The sequence below is a fragment of the Lethenteron reissneri genome, chromosome 19, assembly GCF_015708825.2.
Source record: "Lethenteron reissneri isolate LAM-NWPU_2019-01 chromosome 19, ASM1570882v1, whole genome shotgun sequence".
In the NCBI taxonomy this organism is placed as follows: Eukaryota; Metazoa; Chordata; class Hyperoartia; order Petromyzontiformes; family Petromyzontidae; genus Lethenteron; species Lethenteron reissneri.
The window spans coordinates 3,991,884-4,019,456 of NC_083797.1; the positions used below are offsets into that span (position 1 = coordinate 3,991,884).

At 47.3% G+C, this 27,573-nt stretch overlaps 1 protein-coding gene across 3 annotated transcripts in view; it reads left to right on the forward strand.

Annotated features, from left to right (window-relative positions):
• Positions 1 to 24,133, forward strand: part of LOC133344176 (collagen alpha-1(XXII) chain-like) — a 164,138-nt gene extending 140,005 nt beyond the window's left edge. For all 3 annotated transcript variants that reach the window (XM_061554189.1, XM_061554188.1, XM_061554187.1), the window contains 15 exons: positions 1,181 to 1,234; positions 1,853 to 1,906; positions 3,162 to 3,215; positions 4,265 to 4,309; positions 4,790 to 4,843; positions 5,608 to 5,661; positions 6,733 to 6,786; positions 9,925 to 9,996; positions 11,292 to 11,327; positions 11,614 to 11,658; positions 14,051 to 14,230; positions 15,662 to 15,728; positions 16,168 to 16,350; positions 17,635 to 17,712; positions 19,416 to 24,133. In XM_061554189.1, the coding sequence (XP_061410173.1) occupies positions 1,181 to 1,234; positions 1,853 to 1,906; positions 3,162 to 3,215; positions 4,265 to 4,309; positions 4,790 to 4,843; positions 5,608 to 5,661; positions 6,733 to 6,786; positions 9,925 to 9,996; positions 11,292 to 11,327; positions 11,614 to 11,658; positions 14,051 to 14,230; positions 15,662 to 15,728; positions 16,168 to 16,350; positions 17,635 to 17,712; positions 19,416 to 19,603 (1,218 nt within the window). In that variant the 3' untranslated portion in view covers positions 19,604 to 24,133. The remainder of the gene's footprint in view (positions 1 to 1,180; positions 1,235 to 1,852; positions 1,907 to 3,161; positions 3,216 to 4,264; positions 4,310 to 4,789; positions 4,844 to 5,607; positions 5,662 to 6,732; positions 6,787 to 9,924; positions 9,997 to 11,291; positions 11,328 to 11,613; positions 11,659 to 14,050; positions 14,231 to 15,661; positions 15,729 to 16,167; positions 16,351 to 17,634; positions 17,713 to 19,415) is intronic.
• The last annotated feature ends 3,440 nt before the right edge of the window (positions 24,134 to 27,573 follow it).

Sequence of the window (27,573 nt, forward strand, 5' to 3'; positions counted from 1 at the left end):
CCTTTAACAGGCTGCTGAGACAAGTGCTGTTAGCGAGTAGCACCTATGAAGGCCGGCACGGCACACGAAGGAAGTGGGTGGCCAGCACCACGCCCGGCCTCCTTTGCCTCCCCAGTGCTGATGCTTGCACACTGCACCGGTTATTCATTTGAGGCTGAGTCGACCTAGATGAGGGCCTGGACCGGTTCCTTACATCCCCCACTGTTATTGGTCATCGAACTCGGCTCGCCGGCTTCATAGCGCAGCACTCCGACCACTGCTCTACCCCTCCCCATGGTAAAACCTTTACCCGCTAACACTGGCTAGGGTGAAGATTGTACCGTGAGTATGTTTATTGGACTTCTTTGGCCGTGGCGTGAGCGACACGCTTCGTATTGAGCCTCGAGGGGCTCCCAGGGTGTTCTCCAGAATCTCGGGCTGTGCTTGTTTGAATCCTTCTGTTGTTGTGCGCCACTGAAGGATCACTCGTATTCCCCAGATAGCGTGAACCCTAAGCGGACGTTTGCACACGTTGCCAACGTTTTCAACCGCGCAGTCCAAGCCGCCGTGTGCATAGAACGGCTTCATTGTACGAATGATGCATTTCGGGACAACTTTTCATCAAAAGGCGCACGTGTTTATCCGGCGATGCGTTCGTGTAAAAATCCGCAACGCTGACTTAGCCACGACCACGTGAGCGTGTGTTCGCCTGTTGGCATTCGTTGTTCTAGCACTGGTGACACAAAGCCATTGAAAGAGGCTGTTTCTGGTGGAGGCAGATCAGTTTCAAGGACAATGCTTACACGATGAAATCATATTTGTTTGTACGTTTTACCACAAGTATGTGTTGTCCTTCCCCACACCTCCTGACTCGCAAAGTTGGCTACGATATGTGCGAAAGAAATTCAACGAATACATCAATGCAGACTTAATGCCTTGTAATAGGTTATATAATTAGTGTTTGAACATCTTAACACCTGTATTATTGCCAGAAAGGGCAAATTTGAAGCCTTTTCTTTTTCCATCTTCTTTTAATCTGTTTTAACTATTTAACATCAACGGAAGCATGCATAAAAATTCGTGTCGCTCTATTTATGCAAAATTCACCCGCCCTGAAATGGCTGTTTACAACACTCGCGTATCACACGTAGGTATTAATTCGTCTGCTATTTCTTCTTTATCCCCTCCCCTCCCCCTCAAGGGAAAAGACGGTTCCCCTGGAATGATGGGGTCTCAAGGTCTTCCAGGCATCCCTGTAAGATAATCTCAGCTCTTAGTTCCATTCACAGCGGACGTCGCCAAATTAGGAGCGCGTCTGACATTTGCTTCAGCGCCGCGCGTGCCTACTGAGCGATGGCTCGCACTCGATAAGACGCGCAATTGCGTGCCCTGGGTCGACATTCGCATGCTCCGGCCCGATGGGTACATTCATTGTACATTTAACACAATGACAACAGCAAAAACCTCACAAATAAATGAATAATTCGGTAACTCTAGAAATAACAAATGAAAAGATAAGTCGGATGTCAATGTCATCGGCTGGAGGTCTCCCACTGGCTGCTGCAATCATCAATTTTTCACACTTTGCTGCGAATGTTCAACCGCTGGAAGCTTCGGAAAATTTGCCGCGCGGGTACGGGTTTGGGGCAAGGTAGGTGAGGGCCTGGCCTCTCGGCTTGGAGAGTGGGGACTCGTGGTCCGCCCCGTACACGTGTGTGTGTGTGTTGTGTGTGTGTTGTGTGTGTGTTGTGTGTGTGTGTTGTGTGTGTGTTGTGTGTGTGTGTTGTGCGTGTGTTGTGTGTGTTGTGTGTGTGTTGTGTGTGTGTGTTGTGTGTGTGTGTTGTGTGGTGTGGCTGCTGATGTTTCCTGACAGGGCCCACCCGGACTGGAGGGAGAGAATGGCAGGAACGGAGCTCTGGGCGAAGCGGCAAGTTTAATCTCGTTATTTTTTCGTATCTCCTTTACGGAATGAGCGGATGCTGCCATGGCGTAAAAGTTTGCATGCTCGACTCGCAATCCGGAAGTCCGTCGGTTTGATTTGAGTTGTTAACTAGGTCGCCTGGTATGCAGGAGGTCGTGGGTTCCATTCTGACCCTGATGCCTGCTGCTGTATATTTGTATTTTGGTCGCGTGGATTTTTCTCCGGGTCCTCTGGTTTTTCCCTCCACATTTAGAGCCACATGCGTTTAGAGTATTTGGCTGCTATACATTTCCACGTGATAAGCCACTTCGTTGAGCTATCATTTGTGGCCAGGTCGCTTCTGAAAAATAGCTTTTTATCTCAGTGGGCCTTACCTAGTAAAATAAAAAAAAAATAGTTCATCATTTCTCGTTTAATTACTTGTTCACGACACTGCTGGAGAAATAGCCTCCACTAGAGAGAGCTGTGCATGGTCCCTACAAAAGGGTCATTGACCTCTTCCACACTGGTCAGGCATCTTGACAGAGGTGGGCGTACCCACACTTTACCCCACCAAATGCCGATCAATTCAGAATCTGAATATTTCATTATATTGGAGGAATCCGATGAGCTATAAAACTATTTTTCACAGATGTCCAGAAGGGGCAGATCAGAACGTTGCAACAACAAATAATATAAAAACGCGATAGGATTGCAAAGTATATGAAAGGTAAACAAATCACTTTCATATATACAAATACAATTTTACTATTTTATCTTACCAGGTAAAGCCCACTGAGCTATTAGCTTATTGTTCAGAAGCTGTTTCACCCATTCATGCTGCTGGGTAGATGAACAAAATTTATTTAAACCATCTAGCCCGAGAGATTGCATCGGTGACCTCTGGATGACTCGTTCAGCCTGCAGAACCCATTCACACGGTCATCCCGGACCTACCTGCCCAGAGGCAACAACAGAAACTCCGTGGCTGTGAGAAAATTTGCTGCAACTGGAGATTCGGTGAAGTGTCACACTCTCACAGAGTAACGGTGGTCACGGACAAAAAAATTCCTCCACCGACTTAATGAAGGCCATTTGCAAAGGAGTGCTACTTCACTGGAAATTGGGATGCCTGTTGGGAACCATTAGCATCATTAAAATAATAACTCGAGCAAGTTTAATAACGCTGGCGAGTGGCTGCCATTCCACGTAATTGTGTTGTGTGCCTGATTGTGATTACACTAATTTTCAAAACGGTTGCTTTTATTGGCACAAATTTTAGGGCAGCCCAGGAGAACCTGGAGCAGCCGGAAAGCCAGGAGCACGTGGGTTTCCCGTGAGTCGCTTGCCATTTCTATTTCGTCTTTGTTGCCTTTCAATAGATGACCTTCATATTTGCGCACATGTTTTATACGTCAATTACGGGAACTTCAGAGGTTCATAACTATGCATAAACAGCTTTTTTGCCCCTCAAGCCTGGAAAAGCTGCTTAATCACCTCTCTGCACACATAGTCTGAGAAATAAACTTTGAAATGTGTGCGTGGTACGGATTATGTGATATTGTTTTTTCACGATCCAATATATATTTCACGATGTGATAATTTTCACGATATCAGTTTCATGTAACTTTGTAATTGTACCTCAACATTCTATCGTCTTGTTTTTGTACTGTGATACGCTTCAAATATGAATAAGGATTGCTTACTAGTTATTCAACTGCATTTCACTCAATGTAAGGCTGTCATCAGTTTTCTCATCATTGTAACTTTACAATCAATGTTGATCATAATGCACACGCTGTCAGAAAACCATTGTGTCATTGAGTCAACATTCCACCAATTGCTCAAGAAAATTATTTACACACTCCACTAATGTAATGGGTTATAGGTATTATTGTCTCCACTAAACTTTTCATTATTTTTGTGAGTGTTTATTGTTATTTTGTAAAAAATATTTTGTAGAAATTCATTGAGCTACGATCATTAATTGACACCGATATTTCACCAAATTGACAATACGATTGTCGTGATTCTTGTGTCGTATAATGTACGATACCTCTCCGCGGTGGTGGTGGTGGTAATGAGCCACAGTTTATTCACACACACATTGCGTTGCAGCCTTGTGCTCTCCTGCGACGTTTGCATCTTTAACCCTGGGGCAACGCTCTTTCATCCTGAGGATCCTAACGCCTGATTCCAATTTTATACGATATATTATTTTTTATTTATTCAGTCAATGTCATTCGGCGCAGTGCAACACAGCATGAAGTAATATCCATGACGTACCCTGGAGCTCATTTGTGTGTCTGTGTGCCTGCGTGTGTGTGCGTACATATGCGTGCGTGTGTGTGCGTGTGCGTCTGTGTGTGTGTGTGTGAATCACAGGGCTTCAAAGGTCACAAGGGCCTAGTCGGGCCACCCGGCCTGCGCGTGAGTCATTATTTATTTTCCCTTCCGATGGAACATTGTGGCGTTCGTGGTGTGTTCTCATTTGCTCAGAGATTCGCTCGATGGTTCATGCGTAGTGGTTTCTTTTAGGCTGTGCTATTGCTTGGACATTCCTTTTTTATCATTATTATTACTGCGTTTAAAAAGTCAGAGGCCTCCTTGCTCAACGAGAAATGAGGCAACGCTCGTTTCCATCAGATGCGATGGGAATTCCACATTCCTACTATGGGGGTGATGTTTTTTTTGTTTGGGTTGTGCCAATGCACGACGTTTGCGCCCCCCCCCCCCCCCCCAAAGTGGCTGGGAGCTTCTTGAAGAACCGAATTTGGCAGCTCGCTTTCGTTGCACCATCACGCCAAACAACGTTTCATTTGATGTCGGGTCTTTTTTTTTTTCAAAATAATTCGCCGTGAAGTGCAACGCTTCCCCGGCGCCGATGACGAGTGTCTTGTTTTGCTGCAGGGCGAACAGGGCACGAGTGGACAGCCCGGACGAGAGGGCCCCAACGGAGCGCCGGTAAAACCCGCATCGCCAGCCCAGTAACCGCATTGCCATGCATTCACTCCCAGGAGACATTGTCCATCTATTTCGTCAGGTTACCGGCTGTTTTTCCCAATTCCAGATTTTGACACACTTACTCAAATAGGATGCTGCCGCGGTCTTAATTGTTTGCGCGCTGGACTTGCAGTCCAGAGGTCGCCGGTTCGATCTCCCGGCGGGGCATTTGGAACGATGGGTAAACTCTTATTCATTTGTTATTTTTCATGACGGTATACGATTCATCCCTAGCCCAGCCGTGCATCGACGAGGAGGCTGTGCATGAGTTGTCAGTTATTATCATTATTATTGCAGCAACTTAGGGGGAAATATATGGGAGGATGTTCCACAGAGATGTGACATAATACACACGCAACGTTTGTGGACTCAACTGACGTTAGTATGTTTATTAAACTCTCATTCACCTGTTATCTTTTTTTTATGATGGTTAACGATTCACGCCTGCCCCAGCCATGGATCGTCAAGGAGGCTGCGCGCGTGCGCACAATTCTGCTTCGAACAGCGCGAAGAAGCGTTTAACTTCCCTACAGCTCGCGCGTCCCCGAAACAAAACGCAGGCTGCTCCTGCCGTGGTGCTCGTGGCGCGGTTGACGGACGTCGGCGCTGGCGCGGTCGAGCGTGGCGTGGCACGGTGCGCGAGTTGGTGGGGCACGCACGGTGCCCTCGGTTATGGGGAAGATTTACGATGCCCATTTCTCTCCCCGACTTCCCGCTGGTGACAGGGTGACCCGGGTCCCCCGGGGCCGCAGGGCCCTCCAGGCCTCCGCGGAGAGCCGGTAAGATGTTTTTTATTATTATTAGTTGAACACGGTTGCTGAGCACAGGGCCCAAAGGCCCGAAACGTCAAGCAGCCCGCAACAAACGGCGCTTTCGAAATTGTGTGTGGATTGAGAGGGTGTGATGCAGTGCCGGATTAAGCTAGTGCGGTGACTGTAGCATGATGTTATAAAAGGGCCCTAAATAATAATTAAAACACATAAATATTCAAACACATTTTTTTACTTGCATAGTAAAGTAATTGCATTTTTTAATTTGCTATACAGCCAAATAATGCGACAAATCGATAACCTTAAACACCCAGTCGTTCATAAAAATTGAAGGCGGTATAGTACTATAGTAACAGAGCAAGTGCAGAATCACAGAACCGGAATTGAAAGCTTGAAAGTGTTTAGCGCGGGGCCCTTGAAAGTGCGGTACGTCGCTTGAGCTGTGAGCTGCTGTTCTACCCAGGGGGTATAGCTGCCACGGCGAATACCGGGTGTGGTGGCCACCACGCGTGTCGATAGCAACAATCTGCGTGAGTAAATCAATCATTCACACGGCGGTGATTCAGCATCTCCCAAAAACCAAACTGCGCTAATGCTGAGCAGGTTGAGCCTGGATAGTGCTTGGATGGGTGAACAATTGACTTCAAACGGGTCTTATAGTCTGCTGCGGGGTTACATTGTCAGCGCAGGGCAGTGTAACAATATCCATTGTTGTACTGTACTATGCCCTCAAAATGTCTATGCTCCCTGCCTCCACCAACCCGCACTGACCAGCGTGGAAAGCAGCCCTCATCGAGCAGTGGATTGCGTGTGCCATCCGACATGCTTACACGTCGCGTGCAGCACGATTGGCATGGTTGGCTACGTACGGTGCGAAGGAAGTTCAACACGCATACAACGACAGTGTGCACGACTAAGCACCAACGTCACCGTTGCGGTACGCAACTGTGCCGAAAGTCTATCGCGGTCAGCATCTAAGCCAGTTAAGAATGACCCAGCGAGCACCTTCGCCGTGACACAAATCCCGCGTGCCCCGTGACTTCGATTGCGATCGCGCTCGTGTGTTTTTCGCACTAACAGGGCAAGACGGGCGCCACTGGGCCTCTCGGGTCCAAGGGAGTCCAGGGAGAACCCGTGAGTGTCGCAAATGAAATCGGACACACCTTGAGGGGGCCACGGTGTCACCGTGATCCCAGTTTGTTTTTGCCGTCAGCCGCTTCTGCGCTGCAAGTGACAGCGGCTCTGGTCGCAACATCAAGATGCGTCGTTTGCTTGGCCACCACTCCCCACCGAGCGAAAGTGCTGCCCGTCACTGCCCGCTCAGTGACAGCGCTTTTACCGAGTGGCGCAGCGGTGGCGCAGGGATTGGCGAGCCGAGTTTTGATTCCCGCTCACGGCCGATGTCGGTGACGAATTTCTGAGCCGGCCATGGGTCCTCCCCTTGGTCGACTCGCTTCTTGAGTGAGTCACTTATGGTGATGCGTGAACATCGGCGCTGAGGAGACAAAGGCGGCCCGGGAGTGGTGCTGGCCACACCACCCCCTCGTGTGCCCTGCCGCCAGCCTTGGTAAAGTGGCCGCAAGCGGCACTTTCCCCAACAGTTTGTACAGCTCTTGGGTGGCATATTTGTCCTTGTCACTAATTGCCATGCAGTGGTGCTTGTTGTGATTATTGAGAGGTGTTTAGGCCACCCCTGAAATGTGACTATTTAATGTGAGGGTGAGATTTGTGATTAAAGTTTCATAATGAAGATGAATTCATGTTCACAGCGCTTGGTTTGATGCTGACATGGAGATACGGCAGCAAGTTTTGTTTGGTTAATTTGTTGGTTAAATTGATCCTGGTCAAAGTTGGTTAAATTGTTCCCCATCAACGTTGGTTAAATTGATCCTGGTCAAAGTTGGTTAAATTGTTCCTCGTCAACGTTGGTTAAATTGTTCCACGTCAACGTTGGTTAAATTGTTCCACGTCAACGTTGGTTAAATTGTTCCTCGTCAACGTTAGTTAAATTGTTCCTCGTCAACGTTGGTTAAATTGTTCCTCGTCAACGTTGGTTAAATTGTTCCTCGTCAACGTTGGTTAAATTGTTCCTCGTCAACGTTAGTTAAATTGTTCCACGTCAAAGTTGGTTAAATTGTTCCACGTCAAAGTTAGTTAAATTGTTCCACGTCAAAGTTAGTTAAATTGTTCCTCGTCAACGTTGGTTAAATTGTTCCACGTCAAAGTTGGTTAAATTGTTCCTCGTCAACGTTGGTTAAATTGTTCCACGTCAACGTTGGTTAAATTGTTCCACGTCAACGTTAGTTAAATTGTTCCTCGTCAACGTTGGTTAAATTGTTCCACGTCAACGTTGTTTAAATTGTTCCACGTCAACGTTGTTTAAATTGTTCCACGTCAACGTTGTTTAAATTGTTCCACGTCAACGTTGTTTAAATTGTTCCACGTCAACGTTGGTTAAATTGTTCCTCGTCAACGTTGGTTAAATTGTTCCTCGTCAACGTTGGTTAAATTGTTCCACGTCAAAGTTGGTTAAATTGTTCCACGTCAACGTTGGTTAAATTGTTCCACGTCAACGTTGGTTAAATTGTTCCTCGTCAACGTTGGTTAAATTGTTCCACGTCAACGTTGGTTAAATTGTTCCACGTCAACGTTGGTTAAATTGTTCCACGTCAACGTTGGTTAAATTGTTCCACGTCAACGTCGGTTAAATTGTTCCACGTCAACGTTGGTTAAATTGTTCCACGTCAACGTCGGTTAAATTGTTCCACGTCAACGTTGGTTAAATTGTTCCACGTCAACGTTGGTTAAATTGTTCCACGTCAACGTCGGTTAAATTGTTCCACGTCAACGTCGGTTAAATTGTTCCACGTCAACGTTGGTTAAATTGTTCCACGTCAACGTTGGTTAAATTGTTCCACGTCAACGTTGGTTAAATTGTTCCACGTCAACGTCGGTTAAATTGTTCCACGTCAACGTTGGTTAAATTGTTCCACGTCAACGTTGGTTAAATTGTTCCACGTCAACGTCGGTTAAATTGTTCCACGTCAACGTTGGTTAAATTGTTCCACGTCAACGTTGGTTAAATTGTTCCACGTCAACGTCGGTTAAATTGTTCCACGTCAACGTCGGTTAAATTGTTCCACGTCAACGTTGGTTAAATTGTTCCACGTCAACGTTGGTTAAATTGTTCCACGTCAACGTTGTTGGCCTGCGACGTTTTGGAGACCACACAGATGTACATTACTTCGGGATGGATTTAAGAATCTCTGCCCTGTGGCATTGCAAAACAGAAAAGAACGCCCACTTCCTCCCCTCCCCTCCCTCTACTCAACAACAACAACCGACATTTTCCACCAAGTGGCAGTAACGTCACCACGGCACTTGTGCCAGGCTAGGTGCACTCTGAGGCCACGTGAAGTGTCAAAGGCTCGCTGGCAGGAGGTCACGGGACAGACCCAGGCGCCATGGGGTGTTTTAGTCACTCGGCGCTCCACTCGTTGTTTTGTGCGTGTCGCTCCTCTGCCCTCTGCTGTTGTTGGAGGGCACCTGCCTCCAGCTGCCCAGTAGCGTCCTTCACGAGCCTCCTCCACTCACACACACATACATACAGACACAAGCACAAAGCGAATGGGTTAATCAATTAACATCTGATGGGAGTGAAAAGTGGACGAAGGAATTTAAACCTAATGAAACGGAAATTAATAATGGTAATGTTGTTTATATTGTTCATATTGAATTGCTAATGATATGCCAACATGCTGTAACGGTGAGCACACTGGACTTGCAATCCAGAAGTCGGCGGTCTGATCTCCCTGTGCGGTAGTTGCAGCAACGGTGCGGCTTTCTTTGATCTCCCCGGCTCTGTCCATCCAGCAGCACGAACGGGTACCAGTTGGTCGATCGGCAGATCGAGTGCGCTGGGATAAAATACGGGCCCTCCCAACCCTTAAGACGAGAGCTCCCTCTAGTGGAGGGCCCTTTCCGCCAGCAGTGGCGTGAGCATGCTATTGCAGGGCTGCACCTTTACCTTCATATTAAACGATAACATGACTAAATCGTCCTACTTTTCTTATTACTTTTCTTTTTCGTGGGGCCTCTCTGGAGTTTTGAATTGTGGTGACAAAAAGCCCCATTTTCACCGCCCCCCCCCCCCCCCCCCCACACATAAATCCAGTGCTGTCACCTCTATTGAGTTTACAGCCAGCGGAGGATTAACAGGCGTCGGGAGCCGGCAGCGTGATGCTGCATGCTGTGTGTGTGTGACGTCCACAGGGATCCAAGGGTGACAAGGGACACGTGGGAGAGATCGGCTTTCCTGGGCCGAGAGGGCTTCCTGGGCCAGCGGTCGGTGATGCGTTGCGCATTTTTTTTCTCGTCCATGGTGTGACCAAGAGTTTCCGATAAATCTCCCTGTATTCTTACTTATTTTGGGCCACCAAGACATTTCAGGCCATCGCTGAAGTGATGTGCACAACTAAGCTAAACTACCGATAAGGAGGCAGTGAAGACACATGAACTGTTTTTAACCTTTTTTATTTTACCAGGTAAGGCCCACTGAGCTATTTAGCTTTTTTTCAGAAGCGATCTGGCCACAAATGATAGCTCAACAAAGTGGCTGATCGTGTGAAAATGAATCGCAGCCAAATACTCTGGAGGGAAAAACCTCAGAGAAAAATCCACGCGACCACAGGCAGAGAGACATGGAAACTCCAAACATACAGCAGGCGTCAGGGTCGGGGTGGAACCCACAACCTCCTGCACACCAGGCGAGGTAGCTAACATCTCGCCACAATCGAGAGCTCTCCAATTCGGGCTTCGCAAGCATTTACTTTTACACAAACCTTTCATACCAGGCGAGGTAGTTATCATCTCACAGGGCTCTGATCCGGCACTTTGGAGGCAAGAGTTAGATTGATTGTGTTAGATTTATGGTGAAAAACTCCCAATAACCTGCTAAGCTGCCAGGCGGCTGGGAAGTGACAGTGTAATACAGTGCAACAAGTTGGTTCTTAAACAATCTGTGCAGACCTTAGCTTGTAATCCCATCGCATGCATGGCTTCTCTCTAGGTTTCTCCAGTTTCCTCCAGTGTACAAAAAAACGCACTGAACGAAATTGACTCGCCCCTTCTGATGCAGGCATTTTTTTTTCTGAATGAAAAAAGTTGACGTACTTGTGACAGCAAGGTTGGGGGGGCACATTGCCAGCCTTTTTATTGAACAAGTGAGACATTTTTGCCCTCCAGCAAGGAGATTGCAGTCGTCATCAGTCTGAAGTCCCCCACCATCGTGATGTACTTAATTAAACATAATGGCCATTACCGGGGGAGAGCGCCGGCTCAATGGTTAGCAGACTTCACTATGAACCCGTGACCTACATTTTATTCTGGCCATGGGGATTGCATCGGTGGTGAAATCTGAACCGGCCGTGGGCTCACGATTTGCCAACCTCGCACTGACCAGCATGGTGAAGTATGGTCAATCAACCCCTGTGACACACATGCTGTAGGTGAGCCCTTCGTCTATCAGTGGATGGTTGAAGTTACTAAAATGAGCATTATTAACAATGAGAGTTTGGCAGACATCTGTGTGTGTGTGTTTATAGACCCCTGTGTGTTGATTCACAATGTCTGTTTTGCAGGGTGAGCAAGGCATGGCAGGCCCCGTTGGAAAAGAAGTGAGCGCCGTTATTTCTTCAGTCGCTGCGCGGAAAAGTCCCAGCACAATAACCCCGCGATTTTTGCACACCGCAGTAAAAACGAACACAATGCAATTACACCACGTGTGCAATATCCACGCTCGTAGTAATGTATTCCATTCGGTTATGCGTGGACTCGTGAAATGTTGTTTTTTTGTGATTGTGCATAATAGATTTTTGCAATAACCCAGACCCGAATGCATTTCCACATTTGAAAGTTTAATTTTTGTTTTCCCCCCTTTAAATTTTTCTTCATTAAATAAAGGGCGCTACCGGACGAGCAGGAGACCGGGGCCCCAAAGGAGAGAGGGTACATTTATCGCCCTCCGTCGCACACAATCAACAGCAGATGCGCATCCTTCCCAAGCAATCATCGTTCAGCGCCCTTGGAGCAACGAGCCAGACCAAGTGTATTAAAGGATAATCCCATTTCAATCATTGTCCTTTATTTAAGTAGGAGCGGGGCCGACTGACATCCAATTACAGGCCCTGCTTTTCAAGAGCGACGCATGCAACCGAACCCTTAAGTGGAGACGGATATTTGTTTTACAATTAAGCGGCGTGAAATGGTGTCCGATTTAGATTTTAAACTAGCCAGTGACCTCCTACGCACGTGCAATACCCGGGTTTCTAATTCGTCTTTTTTATGTTGGATAAGGGCAATTGACAGGACGGATAAAGATTTATATGTCCGTCCAAAAACATCCCACTCCCGCAGAGCATAGCAATGAATGCCTTTTATATTTTCTAACTTAATGCCTGTAAGATGCGTTATTATGAACACCATAACGCTACATAATTCACAGCACTTTAGTGACTGTTACAAAAAACAAAACAACTAAAATCTGAGTTCAGAAAACTTACGCAAATTAGTTTTTTACGACAAACAAGCGTAGTTACAATTAACAGATGGGCAGGTCACGTGCAGCGAGGCAAAGTGCTCCTACTTCCAACTCTTCCAAGATGTTTGGCCAGCGTGGAGGCCCTTCTCAGATATTCTTAGGTTTTTTCCGGTAAAGTCACGTAGGTAAAAAATTTAAATTAATAAAAGTAAAATAAAAATAAAATAAAAATCACGACGTTTCGGAGGCAACACAAGCTTCCATCTTCAGGTGGAACCGTCACAGCACGACAGCTGTACAGCTATCCATCTTCAGGTGGAACCGTCACAGCACGATAGAATTAATGCCCTTCTCAGAATCAGAAGATGTATTTATACTGGAGGAATCCTATGAGCTATAAAGCTCTTCTTCACAGATGTCCAGTAGACCAGTATTGGCATGATCAAGTAATTACACGGCTGCACCATTACCTTTAAGCTCAGTTTTTTTTCCGCTACTGCCTAATGGAAACCCAGTGAATGAAGCACTATTGTTTTTAAATTTCCCTCTCCAGTAAACTGCACATTTGGGTCATGATCAGTCGATGATCGATCTCTGTGAAAATTGGCTCCGTGGCAATCACGCTTACTGCCAAAACCACCCAGGCCACATCGATCGCCACCCACGGTGATTTGCCCGTCACTGCCTCCCATTGTCAGCGCGACGATTGCCGCGATTAGCAAATGGGCACCGTATCTCGTGGGATACAAGAGCCACAAAAATCATCGCATTATCTACTTTTATAGATATCGCCATATCGCGATTATCATTACTCGCCTTATTTTACGTGACTGTTTTATTGAACAGTTGTAAACAAAGAGCTATTTAGCCATAACATGAGTGCTTTGCAAAAGGCGTTTTTTTCGCGCGCAGCAATTGACGCCGTGGTAATTACATGACGTCATAATTTTTTTATTTCATTGAAATGTTTCATTATTTTATGGATTTTAATCAATCAAAGTACTCATGGCAGGCTTATATTGAATTCGCTGCAGTCGAATAACTCTCACACGATCATGTATTTGTACTTGAAGTACAGCAAAGCACAAATACTATTCAAAAATTCGAAGTACGGTGACAAAGTTTTGGGATACTAGAATAGTTACCACAATTAGTTTTAAAAATAGCAAAAGTCTAAAAGATGTACAGTCGGAGCACCTGCAGCCAATTTGTTTGAAGCTCCCCCTGTTCACGAACCGGCAGGACAGGCGACTTCCACGTTACCCCGCAGCCTCCCCCCAAAAGCGTTACCGATGTGTTCGTGCTTCTCCAACATCGGACTTGGTTTGGTCCTCGTAACAGGGAAGAGCTGCGACGACTTGCGGACACCCCAACCGTAGCCAGACGAGAAACGTGCCGGTTCGAGTACCGGCCGGCAACCTCGACCTGATATCCAAACGGAACGGTGCCCCCTTCAAAACGCCCACGGCAGAGGTCGCAAACGGGTTTTGATTCCTTACCTGTACCCGTACCCGGCTGCACCAGGGTCGCAAATGGGTACCTGTTCCCTACCCTAACCTGTTCCCTACCCGTACCCTACCCGAAATGCGTGACAAACGGTTACTCACCAGTGTCTCACGGCCTACCCGTACCCGTACCCGGCCGCACCAGAGTCGCAAACGGGTACCCGTACCTGGCCGGGTACGGGTAGCCGGGTATCGGGTAGGGTACGGGTATCGGGTACCCGGTTGCGACCTCTGGCCCACGCTACTAGGCGGTGGCACTCCCCCGGGCGGTGTTAAAAGACTCCTACCGCCCGTCGGCACAACCACGCACGTCGAGCAGCGTCGCGTGACGGCGACGCCATTGCTCTGCCCGCAGGGCGACCCGGGCGTCCAAGGCCTGAAGGGCCCTGGCGGAGACAAGGGCCGCGACGGGGAGGCCGGGACACCGGGCCACAAGGGATTCACGGGTCCCATGGGTCCTGCTGGGCCACCGGGCGAGAGAGGCTTTCCTGGGACACCGGGCTCCTCGGGGCAACCAGGCCAACCAGGCCTTCAGGTAGATCCGTGCGGCCGTGACGGTACGATTTACAATCGTCGGCATCATCATCGGCAGTGATCAATCCACTTCTGGATGTAGGCCGTGCCAACCCTCACGATCCGTTGTGTGTGGTGCTTACATTGTGATTTTAAGCCACGTGAGTGACAAGCACCTTCTCCTAGCCATGCATTCAGAGGGGTTCAGCTCCTGACGAAGTTCAGATAAGCCTGTTTGGCCCCTATCCGAAACGTGTAGAGCAACTTTCACCATCCATTCTCACTTCTGGCCGGCGTTTCCCAATGCAGCGGCGTCTTGCAGTGCTATATTCATAAGCATGTGGGTAGGCCACTCGCCCAGGAGTGGAATGACAACAAAGGCCTGCACATGTAACCCGTACAGCATTGGGAGGCCCTCATCCAGCAGTGGACTGACAACAAAAATGCCGTTCAGCGATATCTCGTTGAACTGTCTTCTGTGCCACGTTGCACCAGCGATCTTTGCGACGCTCGACTAGGTTCGGCGTGGTTGGCGGTGGATGGATGCGGAGCGAAACCAAAAGTGGCGTCGCTCACCGCGCGTGGAAATGTCCCGCTAAGGACGTTGCGTGGGAGTACGCGAGTCCGGTGGCAGGGCAGGGCAGCGCTGTGTGTAACCGCACGTGCGATTTAATGCCGGCACTTGATTTATTCGGACATCTCTTGAAGTGTTCGGCCAGCAAATTATCTTATTTTTTTTCTCTTCTTGCAACAGTGTCTGCACTTGATGGAAATCCGTGCCCTTTGGATAGGGGAGGTCAATAGATTATTGGGCAGCCCTTGACTAAAATATCATTCGATGCTTGCGAGATGCCGCTGCACTGTCATATGTTAGCGTGCTGGACTTGCAATCCAGAGGTCCCCGGTTTGATTCAACCTACCGGCACGGCAGTTGAAACAATGGGGGCAAGCTTCTTAAATGTCACTGCCTCTGTCCACCCAGCAGTACAAATAGGTGCATCACAGTTAGTCGATCGGCAGGTCGTGTATGGTTGGGTAACGTGTGGTGACGACGACCACCTCTTCCAAGTCTTCTGGCTAGCGTGAAAGAGTAGGCCAAATGGCCTATTAAGCCGACTCTAGGGGTGGCCCTTCTGCCATCAGTGGCATGAGCAAGAACTTGCAGGGCTGCACATTTACCTAGAATGCATCCAAGAGTCCTGGCCAGATGATAAAATATATGTATAACAATGTGCTGAGACTAATTAATTCTCAACAATTACCTGTTGTCATAACCGTCAGCCATTACATACGCACTCCAGGATGAAGGACTTTCCAATCCATAGCAATGTCTCAGAGTCTTCATCATCATCACGGTCCATGGGCAGACAGCCCGTAGGAGTCCACTGCACATTAATACTTTATTTTATTTACACCTTCTGTTTGTTTTATTGGTTGTTGTTTTTTTCTGTAGGGGAAATCCGTGTCCTTTGATGACCTAAAGAGATTCATCAGAGAAGAAGTGTCGAGACAGCTGGACGGTACGTCAGAACCACAACGCGAGCATCGCAGTGCTCAGCCCAGGGGATATCGGTGTCACACTGGAAGCTGGCATTTTCATTCTGCTTTAAGATCAAATGGAACCAATTGCCCTCCATTTAATATAAGTCACGAAAGCCCCATCACCCGTGCGTTTTGGCATTTAGGATTTAAAATTTCCATTTGCAGGGCACTTAAATGCCTCGGCAAATGAAAGCTCCTCACTTCACATTTCATCTCACTCGCTCCTATGGCACTCGAGCCCAGGGGGACCCCCAGTGGCAGCTGTCCCTGTGTAGCACCAGGTGTATGCGGCACCAGCCTGCACACGGGCATGGTTGTGCAAGTAGCGAGCTATGTTGCTTTGTGTTTTTTTTCCTTTTTCTAATAAAATAATTTGTGGGTAATTTATCACATTTCGCAAAATTCTGTTTTCCATAGAAAGCATGGCGCGGATCATCGGCCAAGTCCAGCCGGCAGCCATAATGGCTTCGCCTGGCAAACCAGGCCCCGCCGGTAACCCAGGCAAGGACGGGTTGCCTGGGCGACCGGGCTCGGCTGGAGAGCCTGGACCTCCGGGGCAGATGGGTCGCGAAGGCCCCCAGGGCTTGCCGGGGTTCAAGGGTGAGTGTCAACTCAACATCGGGCCCTTGTCTGGGCTCATCGCACTCATCGCAATCAACTCCTTTGGGTGTGTGTCGATGGTCACCGCCGTGCGGTTATTCTTTACCCGTTCTGGGCATCGGTCCGAGGTAAATGGGGACATATTCTTAGATTTTTCAGTAAAGTCACGTAGGTAAAAATACGAAATTATTTATTTTTATTAATTTTAATTTCATTTTTTTACCTACGTGACTTTACCGAAAAAACTAAGAGTATGAATCCTTGCAGTCACGAAAGCTTCAAATCTAGAAGTAAATGGGGACATTGGGCCAACTGCGCCTCCCACCCACCCACCCACCCATGTGATCGTCAATGCAAAAAGGTCTTGCCGACGTTCTCGTTGGGTAGAAGGTCAAACTGTTTCCCTTTCATTACGGCTGCACGGCTATAGCACACACACACAGGGCTGTTGTATTTCAGGACGCTGAAAAAAGTGCAGTGAAGAATGGGCAGGAAATAAATGAAGTAAATGCATTTTCTCCAATTTTCTAAACTCCTTTTGTAATACGTACCAGTTGAAAAGAAAAATAATAATCTGAATATTGTTTTTGAAAGGTCAACTGATTTAGTGCTTGTAAAATAATCCTTTGATTTCCCCCGCAATTTCACTGCACGGCAGTGTGACCTTCTGACGCCTGTTGGTGATATGAATTTAAAACAACCAGCCACTTCCACGCTTGCCGACTCAAACATCTGCGCGCACCTTACTTCAATAATTTATGCCGCGCTATGAGCCTTTATCACAATGTGTTTTCATAATTACAGCATTATAAAATAACATTATTTTAAATTAATTTGTAAATCCTCTGCCGGATGAAGGTCTCTCCCCCCCCCCCCCAAATTGTTTAACCATATATTACTACATTACATTAATACATTTTAAATATATATAGATCCAGAAAATGTGCAGCTGAGATTCAGAAATCTTGTGAACGATTGCACTCATTGTGCAATGACGATGTCACTCTCAGCCATCACAAGAGAGTGATTGCAAGACAAAGGCAATTACTTCAAGAAAGGTAATTTTGTAAAACTATAACCAGTGGCACAGCGAGGTTGCAATGGACCCCGGTGACAAGGAATGAACTTTGCTCCCCCGCCGTCCAACTTCCCTCCATCTCTCTTCGTACACCGGCTCCTGGGCCCATGCGCCCCATTGCAGTCGCACCGCCTGCACACTCGATAGCTATTGGCGCGAACGCTGGGGTGGGGGCTGTCACGACTGCGATGTCCTCATTCTCTTAGGCGACCGGGGACCCAAGGGGGAGAGAGGAATGCTCGGGGTCGGCGCACGTGGTGACATGGGGCCGCAGGGCCCACCAGGTGAGGCTTCTCGCTGTTTTTAAACTCGCTCTCACATGCAACGCACTCGACAACAACAGCAATAATGATTGTAAAAATCATGACAAAGTCAAACGCTGTTATATTGTACATACATGCCGACGGGTTCTTTGTCTGATCCTGGTTACGTTCTTCATGGGGGAGAAGATAAAATTTATGGTCATACCACTGTACAGGTATTGGCAGTTTCAGGTCGTTATCACACGTTGTTCCAAGCTTCTCTGGGAACTTGGTTCAGTTTTTTTAACGAAGCTCCCAGCTCGTCGGGCAGAACGTCGGCCATCACGCAGGGCAACGCGTGATGCAACCCAGCGACGCTTGGTTAAAAAAAATCTAATTAAAATAGAATTTTCAGTGAAGCCGCCACGAGCGTGCGCGGGCAACATCGCCTCCTTGCGGCTCCCGCTGCAGGCAGCCGTGATGAGTCAACGTGGCCTCGGCAAGCACCGGCAAGATAAAAGAACAGTATTTTTAGAGCGGAACGCAGACCTTCATAATCACCACATTTTAAAGCGAGCTTCATTTGGGGTTTTATTAGTCCAGCCACCTGGCGGAAGGTCACTGGCACGCATTAAAGGGCCCGTGTAATTGCCACGTCTGATATTCCCGCTTCGCTTACGTAATCCGGTTATCTTGGCATTGCACATTCTCACAATGAGATTTAAATATTGAACTCTCGTGTGAGGTGACCGGGTAGCTCGGGGCTCAGAGCATCGAGCTAGTACTGCTGAGATCCTGGAGTCAGAGTCTGGGATTCAGTTTTCAAATTTCCAGCTGTGAGGGTTACAAATATCGCTTCTATCTCCACCCGACAAACATCTCTACAAGAGGGCATGTGGGAAAGTACAGTACCCCGAGTTTGGATGAAAGAGTCACTTGACGGAACCTCGGAAGTAGTTCTGTGAAATCTCCTTCTGCAGGCCATTCTCCAGCACGTGGTGAGGCAAAGCTCTGCCAGAGTTTTGAAATACCACGGTTTATTTTTATCGTGATAATTGACGAGAATATAGACACAGCTCATACAGCCAATACATCCACCCATGTCCCTTTACCAGCCACTACAGATAATCTGATAATACAAAGGATTCATAGGATTCCTGGGTCAGAGTATGGTGTGTTGTCTGGGGCTAAGTAAATTAGCATTCTCCACGTCCCTAACCCATGTATACCTCGTGGTGCCGTGTGATGGACGGGTGAACACTGAAGGGCCAGCGTGGGATGCGATGGGTCAGCGTCAGATTTGTTATTTTTGTTTTACATGTTTTTTAAGCACAGGCCCAAAAGCCCAAAACATTAACGGGTCAGCAACAACCAGGATTGCCGTAGTTGTAATATATCAGAGTTTGGACACATTTCTTGAATTTAGCAAGATTATCGTAGGAGCTTGGGTAAAGAAACAACGAGATGGAAATTCAAAGTTGAGCAGCGCAGAGGGAACACGCAGAAAGGGAGGTGTTTGTGACCGGCGGCGTGGTGGTGGATGAGAAGAGACGGCGAGCCTGGTAGACCGAGTCCTCAACGCGGTCCAACGTCATGTGATCACCAGCGTGAGGTCCGGCGGTGGCACACACGACGAGAGGGGGGGCCGGGGGGGGGGGCTGTCCACGTTTGTTTTCCCTGCGATGCCTCACCCGGTATGTGACCATCCCCCCCTCCCCCCGCACCTATTGCGTGCGGCAATGCAGGTCAGTCTGGAATTCCAGGCTTCGGCAAGGACGGTTCACCCGGCCCGCAGGGCCAGCCGGGGGAACCCGGCGTCCCAGGGCAGTCGGGGCCGCAGGGCCCGCCCGGGCGGACGGGTCAGTGCGACCCGTCCACGTGCTACTTCGCAGCGTCCTTCGCACGCCCCGCTCAGAACGTCAAGGGGCCGTGAGCGACGAGTCCATCGCCGCCGCTCATCCTCCTCCCGCAACTCCACCTGCGCCGCCCCACCTCTTCTTCCTCCGCTTCGATTTGCATTTAAACAACGTTTGTGTTTGGACGCGGCCACCCTTGACGGTTCACCGAAGGCTTGTCAGAGTTATTAAAATGAGAACTAATATTTTCTTTTTTTAAAGGGCAAAGTGGTGTCCCCGCTTAAACGAGTGACGGGCGGTGATCATATCTGTAGCTGTGGGTGCACCCCCCCCCCCCAAAGCCGTTTGTGGAAATTCCACGTTTCTGTGGCGGGGGCCAGTTTATCGTGTAGGATTGTCAACATCGCTATTTAAAAAAAGTAAGAGCCAGTTACTAGTTGAACCCTGGCATTCGATCAGGAATTGATTGCTGCTGGTTAGAAAAATGGGATTTTTTTTCTTCCTTTCAGGGAACATGTGTTCCTACGGTACGAGAGTCCCACACGTGTGTGAGAGGGGCACTTGAAAGCACAGCTAAGAGGACACCTGCGAATAGCCATATTAGTGGGATCCGTTTGTTCGACAGATCAGCCAATCACAGCCGACATAATCCTCTGCTGACAGGCTGTACATTGAGTCCCCATGTTAGGTTTCTCTCTTCTGCGTCTTCTAAGCCCACAGTCCCAGCAGTGGATTTAGTTGGATTATCTTTCTTGGTCTAATTCTTACCTGCGCTTTTACACTAACCACAACCACTCGCCTTGCATAGAGACCCATAGTCTGGCATACACTTACATGATCCATAGATTTACATAGAGACCCATAGACTTACATTCAGACCCATAGACTGATAAACACTTACAAGATCCATACACTCACATTGAGACCCATAGACTCACATAGAGACCCATAGTCTGGCATACACTTACATGAGCCGCAGACTTACATAAACACCCACATATGAATACATACATACATGCGAGACCATATATATTTACATTGAAACCACGACACTTACATAAACCTACATCGAGTCTCTTAGACGTGACTTCTTCCAAGCTAGAAGAACAATTATTGGCACGGAGTCCGGCTGCTCGGATTTTCTTTCTCCGTACATCTTCTGCAGTCTCTTATCTCACTCCACCACATCCTCCCATCGCCATCGGTCTCCCTCTGCTCCTCCTGCTCTGCGCGGGTTCATCGCCACGGTGGCGAGATGTTAACTGCCTCGCCTGATATACAGGAGGTCATGGATTCGATCCCGATCCTGAGGCCTGCTGTATATTTGGAGTTTGCGTGTCTCTCTCCCCTTGGTGGCGTGGATTTTTCTCCGAGCCCTTCGGTTTTTTCCTCCATATTTAGAATCAACTCGCGTTTAGAGTATTTGGCTGCTATAAATACCCACGTGATAAGCCACTGTGTTGAGCTACAGTTTTGTCATCAGGTCTCTTCTGAAATATATCTACACAGTAATAGGTTTTTACCCTTTTATCTGGCATAAAAACAGACACCTTTATACAAGGGCTCATGATTGCATTAACCACAACACTTGCGGTCAAAATGCAAACAAAAAGACAACTCTGATCATGTATGCACTGTCCTTGAAATTGATTAGTCCATACTCGAGACAGCTTTTCTTAGAGCCTAATCTCACATGGTGTCGGACCAGATGACGACAAAAGGCGCACAGCACAGTGAGTCTTACCTGGTTAAATAAAAAAAATCAAATCTCCATAGCCCTTCTCGTTGAACCTTCTCTTGTCTATTCTCAACACGTGCCGAGACCAACTAAGCCTCGTCTCCCTTACCGAACAGATAATGTCACATCACTCGCAATGCCGCTGTTACTGGAGCGTTGCTACATCTTTGGCGTTTTCTATTTGCATGACTTAGAAGTGTTTTGTTTGTTGTAAAGTTGTCTCTATTTTTGCATTGCGGTGTGACTTTCTTGCACATTACATTGTTGTTTTATCCTCCAGGTGCGTTTGCCATGGTGTAGAAAATTATATCCGTGCTTAGTTATTATATACACAGCGTTATATGTATATTATAAAACACAATAAACACTCACACCTTGAGTAATTACGTATGCAGGTCTTAGTAACGATGCATACGAGCGAAGCATTGACCGGTCACGTATATCTTTTTTTTGTAAGATGTAGAGAAAACTACTTTATTAACGCAGCGGCATAAGAAACTGTATATGACAATCATTGTAACAAAGTGCTTTTATACTGTGTGCAACGTTTCGCGCAACATTTGACCTTTAACCAAGACGGATCTGCCCTTCGGCTCCGATGCTAAATCTACTCGCTCCGGCCCGCAACCGACTCAATGACGAGTGCTCGTTGTTACCAAACGCGCTCGGCAACCAGCCCCCGCGCTCATGCGGTGCCACTCTCGACATTGACAAGCGGGGCTGGTCGCCCTCCCGCAGTCAATCTTCCATTCGGTGTCCTCTGTTTAACGGTGAAGAGCGGCGGTGGCGGTGACGACGGCGATGAGCAGTGCCCTCACGCGTCATTGAACCCTTTCGCGTTCCTAGACGGTCTGCAAGTTGCAGGGCGTTGGGTCCCCCGTTCACCGCCGAATCTCGGAACGCGGTCGCGGCTCGGCGTTCATTTTATTGAGAGAGGCGTAGCGCCGTTGTTTTTAAGGATGTTGTTACTCACCGCAGAGTGCCGTAGCGACACGACACGCGCTCTATGATAGCTGGGGCCAAACCGTGCCACGCGCCCTCCCGCGTGGCATTGTGGGAGCCTTGCTACGTCTTCCGACCTGAAAACGCACCGCTATAGATAGTGTATTTTAGTTCAACCGATGACGTATTTCGTACGCCATCGGAATGGGAAAGGTTTAAATAAACGTATCTACTCCGCCGTAGCCATACGCGCTTTTCAGAATGACCGTCGTCATCATCATCATGATTGTCGTCATTATCAGTCGTAATCTTTTATCCACTGCTGGGTGAAAGCCTCCCCAAGCCACTGTCATCTTGTCACGTACAAAGCAATAAGCTCTCCAGCCCCTGTGCCTAAGCTTTTCGTGATTGCTCCATCTCCGTGGCAGACGTCGCCTCGAGCGCGTTCCCCCACCACCTTTGGCTGCCACTCCGTCATTGGCCTCGACCTCCGGCCATCGTCCCTTGCGAGCGACGTGTCCCTGCCCAATGCCCCCCTAACTTCTTCCTCGACGATCGAGCAATATTCACATTCACCATAAATCTGCGCCGCTCATAGCGTGCGTTGCATTGTGAGCAGAGGAAGCGGGTGTCGGAATGACCTCGGGTCTCTTTGGCCTCAATGACGAGTCGAGCTTGCGACAGGCACTGTTTGTTCGCACCGAGGCTGGGCCGTGTAGCGAGCCTCCGGGCGCGGGAGGGACGCACGCGCCGCGGAAAGGGATTTGAAAAATTCCCAGTGCCAGGTGTAGGGGGCAATGATGCCAATCTGAATTTAGATGAATCGCCACGCTCTTCAAATAGTGCCGCTGGGCACCGTTGACTTGGGAAATCTGTCAAAAATCCGCGCAACCGATCAGCTTCTTCTCCCCGACGCTTGGATGCAAACTTGCCCGATGCTGCTACGCACCTCGGATTAAATGGCTCAAGTGGTGTCGCATTCTTTTCACTCGTTCAACCGTGTGGTTTCATTGTCAATATCTGTTTTCGTTCTTGAATTTCATCCCGATGTTTATTAATCCCTTGTTGACAGCTGGTGTGTTGTGGTTGTTATATATATTTTTGTTAATTCTGGCCGGCTCCTCTCGCCACTACACGAAGCGGTGTTTCGCTCACACTTCTTAAAATATATCCAGCGGTGCTCAACTGTCGTTACCCACATTTAGAGTTGCGCCGAGTCAATAGGGTTATGAATGTTCAAAGCCTTCGAGGGACAATTACATATGGTGCTAGTGTGTTGCCAAGTTTAGGCACAATATATTTGCAATTAGTTGTTTAGTTTCCCCTAAAACGCCACACACTTTTGTATCGAATTTTATAAGCGATACAGGGCGTACTTCCGTTAGACGTGACGCGTTCATTATAATTCAGTGTTCAACACGACCACGTGGGGTTTTCCGCGGTTGCACCGTGCAGCTCGCCGCTGCGCCTCCGAGTTTTGCCGCAGTGTTACGTTCAGCACGATGTCCCGACGTTTCGCTCCACGTTCTTGACGAAACGGGCTTAGCGGAGGACATGCAACGGGGTGCAACCCAAACACTCGTCCGGGAGTGGGTGGGGGGGCTAATTCACTGTCGTCGTTTCGAGATCGTCTCATCGTGGTGGACTAATTCTTCACGCTTTCACCGCTAACCTGCTGTCCGATGGGGAAAAGCAAATCCGTGGGTTTTATGAGCGAAACAATTTGGGCGAATTTCAATGAGTGACGGTCAGTGGAAGTTAACCGAGGTTGCTTATGAAAACGGGTGACATTTCTAACAGCATGGTTATAAATGTTATAAATGTGAACCCAGCGAGGGCTCTTTGCGCTCTTTTACTTGAGTACGTTTACTTGTATGAAATCCCGTTTATTTATTGTTTGCAAATAAAAGGTGTGTGTAAAAGTAAATGCTTGCGAAGCCCGTTCATTGGCGGGGGGTGATAATAACCCGCATCACCGCACTGAATCGGAGAGCTCTAGATTGTGGCGAGAGATGTTAACTACTTCGCCTGGTATGCAGGAGGTTGTGGGTTCCACCTCGACCCTGACGCCTGCTGTGTATTTGGAGTTTCCACGTCTCTCTCCCTGTGTTCGCGTGGATTTTTTTTCTTGAGGTTTTTCCCTCCAGAGTATTTGGCAGCTATACATTTTCACACGATGAACCACTTCGTTGAGCTCTCATTTATTGCCGGGTCGCTTCTGAAAAGGAGCCGTATAGCTCAGTGGGCCTTAACTGGTAAAATGAAAAAAATGTAGGCTAGTCACTCAACAGTTGGACTGTGATGAGCACAGGTGTTTTAAGACAGATGCTGGGAATTTTGTGGCAAGACAGGATAAGATCAGTTCAACAAGTTCAAGTTCATGTATTAGGTATAGCCCTGTGAGCCATTCGGCTCTTGAATCGGGTGCAACCGCAACAAACAAAAAACAAAAACATGAACAAGAAAACATCTTAAAGTGACTATGTGACTATGTGCAAACAGAAAATCCAAGAAAAGTCAGCAAAATATTGCAGAAAAAGCACCGTACACCAACACTGTGTGCAAAAATCCCAGTGGGATGCAAGTCAAACAACAACAACAACCACGAGACAACTTAGACTGAGGCCATCAGTCTAACTCTGGACTACAACAATAAAACATGGCCAAACCAAAAAACTTTTCGAAAATCACCAAAATAAAGCCATTAAAGCAATGAAACAGTGATCATAGGAACTGTGACCGAATTTAGTAGGCTCTCGCGAGCAATATCTTCTATAATACAGGTTTTTTGGGGGGGGTTAGATCGCGTAAATATATAAATGTGTCTTTAAACCCACCACCACCGACACAGCCAATAAATAAGGTTTGTCACGTAAACAGAACGTGTCAATTCGTTACTAGCTCAGCACACCGGTGTGTTGGAGAGCAAAGCCACAACATTTACAATCAGATTATAAATGTTGTGGCTTTGATGTACTAGTAACGAAATGGCACGTTCTGTTTTCGTGACAAACCTTACTAATTGGCTGTGTCGGGTATTGGCGGGTTTAACGACACATTTCACTATTTAACCTCTATTATGGACAGGATAAGATATGGGGATGCTTGGAAGAGGTCCTGGCAGGAAAGTGTTGTACGATATGACGAGTCGTGTGTGTGCAGGATGGAGGAGGACCGATTGCCGAGTCGGGCATTCGAGTGAGCACGAGTCCTGCGACCAAGGGATTTTTATCCTGTGAAAAAAAAAATGAGCGTGAAATGTTCCACTTTTTAGTTTATATATAGCATACACTAAGTGTAATCGCAATGGAGGAATTCACTTTTTAATGGAAAAATAAAACAATGACAATGTTTTTTTTTTCTTCATGGTTCTTTCGGTAAAGTCACGTAGAAGGGAAATAATGTAGCCGAAACGTCGTGAGAATTATTTTATGATGTTTATTTTTAATTTTTTATTATTTCCCTTCTACGTGACTTTACCGAAAGAACCAAGAAGATGAATCCCTGCAGTCACGAAAGCTTTAAATCGAAAAATGACAATGTTGCCAATATTTGGTGTGTTAATATTTTCACGTGAACATTTTGTGAAATTTCTCACTTTTTATCTTATACCTAGCATACTTAGCCTAAGCACAATGGATGAATTCGATTTTTATTACAAAAAATTTTGAGCTTTCACATTTTTTTTGACCAAAAACGCCATTGGCTGCATCATTTTCTCGCATTCGTTTGCATTCCAGTGTTAAAGAGTGCTTAGAGCGCCCTCCGGTGGACACAGGCGCGAGGTGAACTCTACCCTGCGCCACTGTGGCAGGGTGTAATGTCCTATATGGCCACGAGGAGACGACAAATACCAGACACAGGAAGACCTTGCATGCACTTTCGTGTGCTTAGGGACCAGAGCATGGACGAATGTCACAGCAGAGTATTTAGCTTGCAAATTTATCTTGGCCGGCGAAAAACGTACATGCAAATAACTACAGTAACTATATAACACATGCGTGCGAAATCTAAATAAACAAAATAAAATAAAAAAAATAAACATAAGAATAAATAAACAAACTAAATAAACAAAATGATACCTTTAAATATTTGTATTCTTGCGGAAGTAAACACTGTAGTGTTATACCGTTATCACAGAAATAACTATTAATTGTCTTCCTGGTTCTTTCGGTAAAGTCACGTAGAAGGGAAAAAATCAAATAATAAAAATAAAACATAATTAAATACAATTCTCACGACGTTTCGGCCACAACGCAAGCAGCCGTCCTCAGGTGAAGAACAGGGCTGTCGGAAAGACAGCGTCTGAATGAACACCACCAAGCTTGGCAGCGTATATTTTTTACGTGGTGTTCATTCAGACGCTGTCTTTCCGACAGCCCTGTTCTTCACCTGAGGACGGCTGCTTGCGTTGTGGCCGAAACGTCGTGAGAATTGTATTTTATAGTTTTATTTTTATTATTTTATTATTTCCCTTCTACGTGACTTTACCGATAGAACCAAGAAGATGAATCCCTGCAGTCACGAAAGCTTTAAATCGAAAAAAAACCTATTAATTGTTTAGAGTATAATAACAGACATAAGCACAGTATTAATAATATGTGAATAAACACAAATAGAAGAGATGCTGCTGACTGAACGACTTCTATTCAAAGACTGAACGAAAAAAGCCGGCGCGTGGCGCGAACGTCGTGGAAGGTTTGGGGATGAAATCGGACGAAAGAGAAAAGCCACGTGGACGAAATTTGAAATGTGGTCATAATTGAAAACGGCCGAAAGAGCGAAGCGACGAAAGTCAAGTGGACGCAAGTCAGCGTTCAATGTGCGCCTGTGCTTTCCATCTAAGAAACAAACGGGCGACGGTATAATGCAATGAATGGGCCTTTCTTCATGGCACATTACGAATCTGTTGAGTTTTTTTTTTGCCCTTCCAAGACATTCTGTTCTTCGTGCAAGCTGCCTTGAGCGACCTCAGCATTAGCGACCTTAAACGCGCGTTATATATTTGATTCTGTCCCATTTAGGGTTAAGATCAGGGTGTAACCGCTTGTTGCAGAGTTCGGAGATTCTTGGCCGCCCTGGTTAATACTGCGGGTGTAGTAACCACGCAAATAACCGCCGTCCGCTTCACGGTGGTATTTCAGAAGGCCGTTGCGTGCCGGTTTCCATGCTCCAAATTTGCCAAACTTTGAAACATTTCCTTAAAAACGTTGAACGCTAAACAGGAAATGACGGCGCAACATCAATCGGTCTTTATTTTGCGCGTCAATATCGTATAGTATAGTGGTAAGGCATCGGTCACCGGGGCCGGTACAGGGATGGGAGGGCGGTGTAACAAGGATGAGAAAAGAGCACCCGTCACGTGCT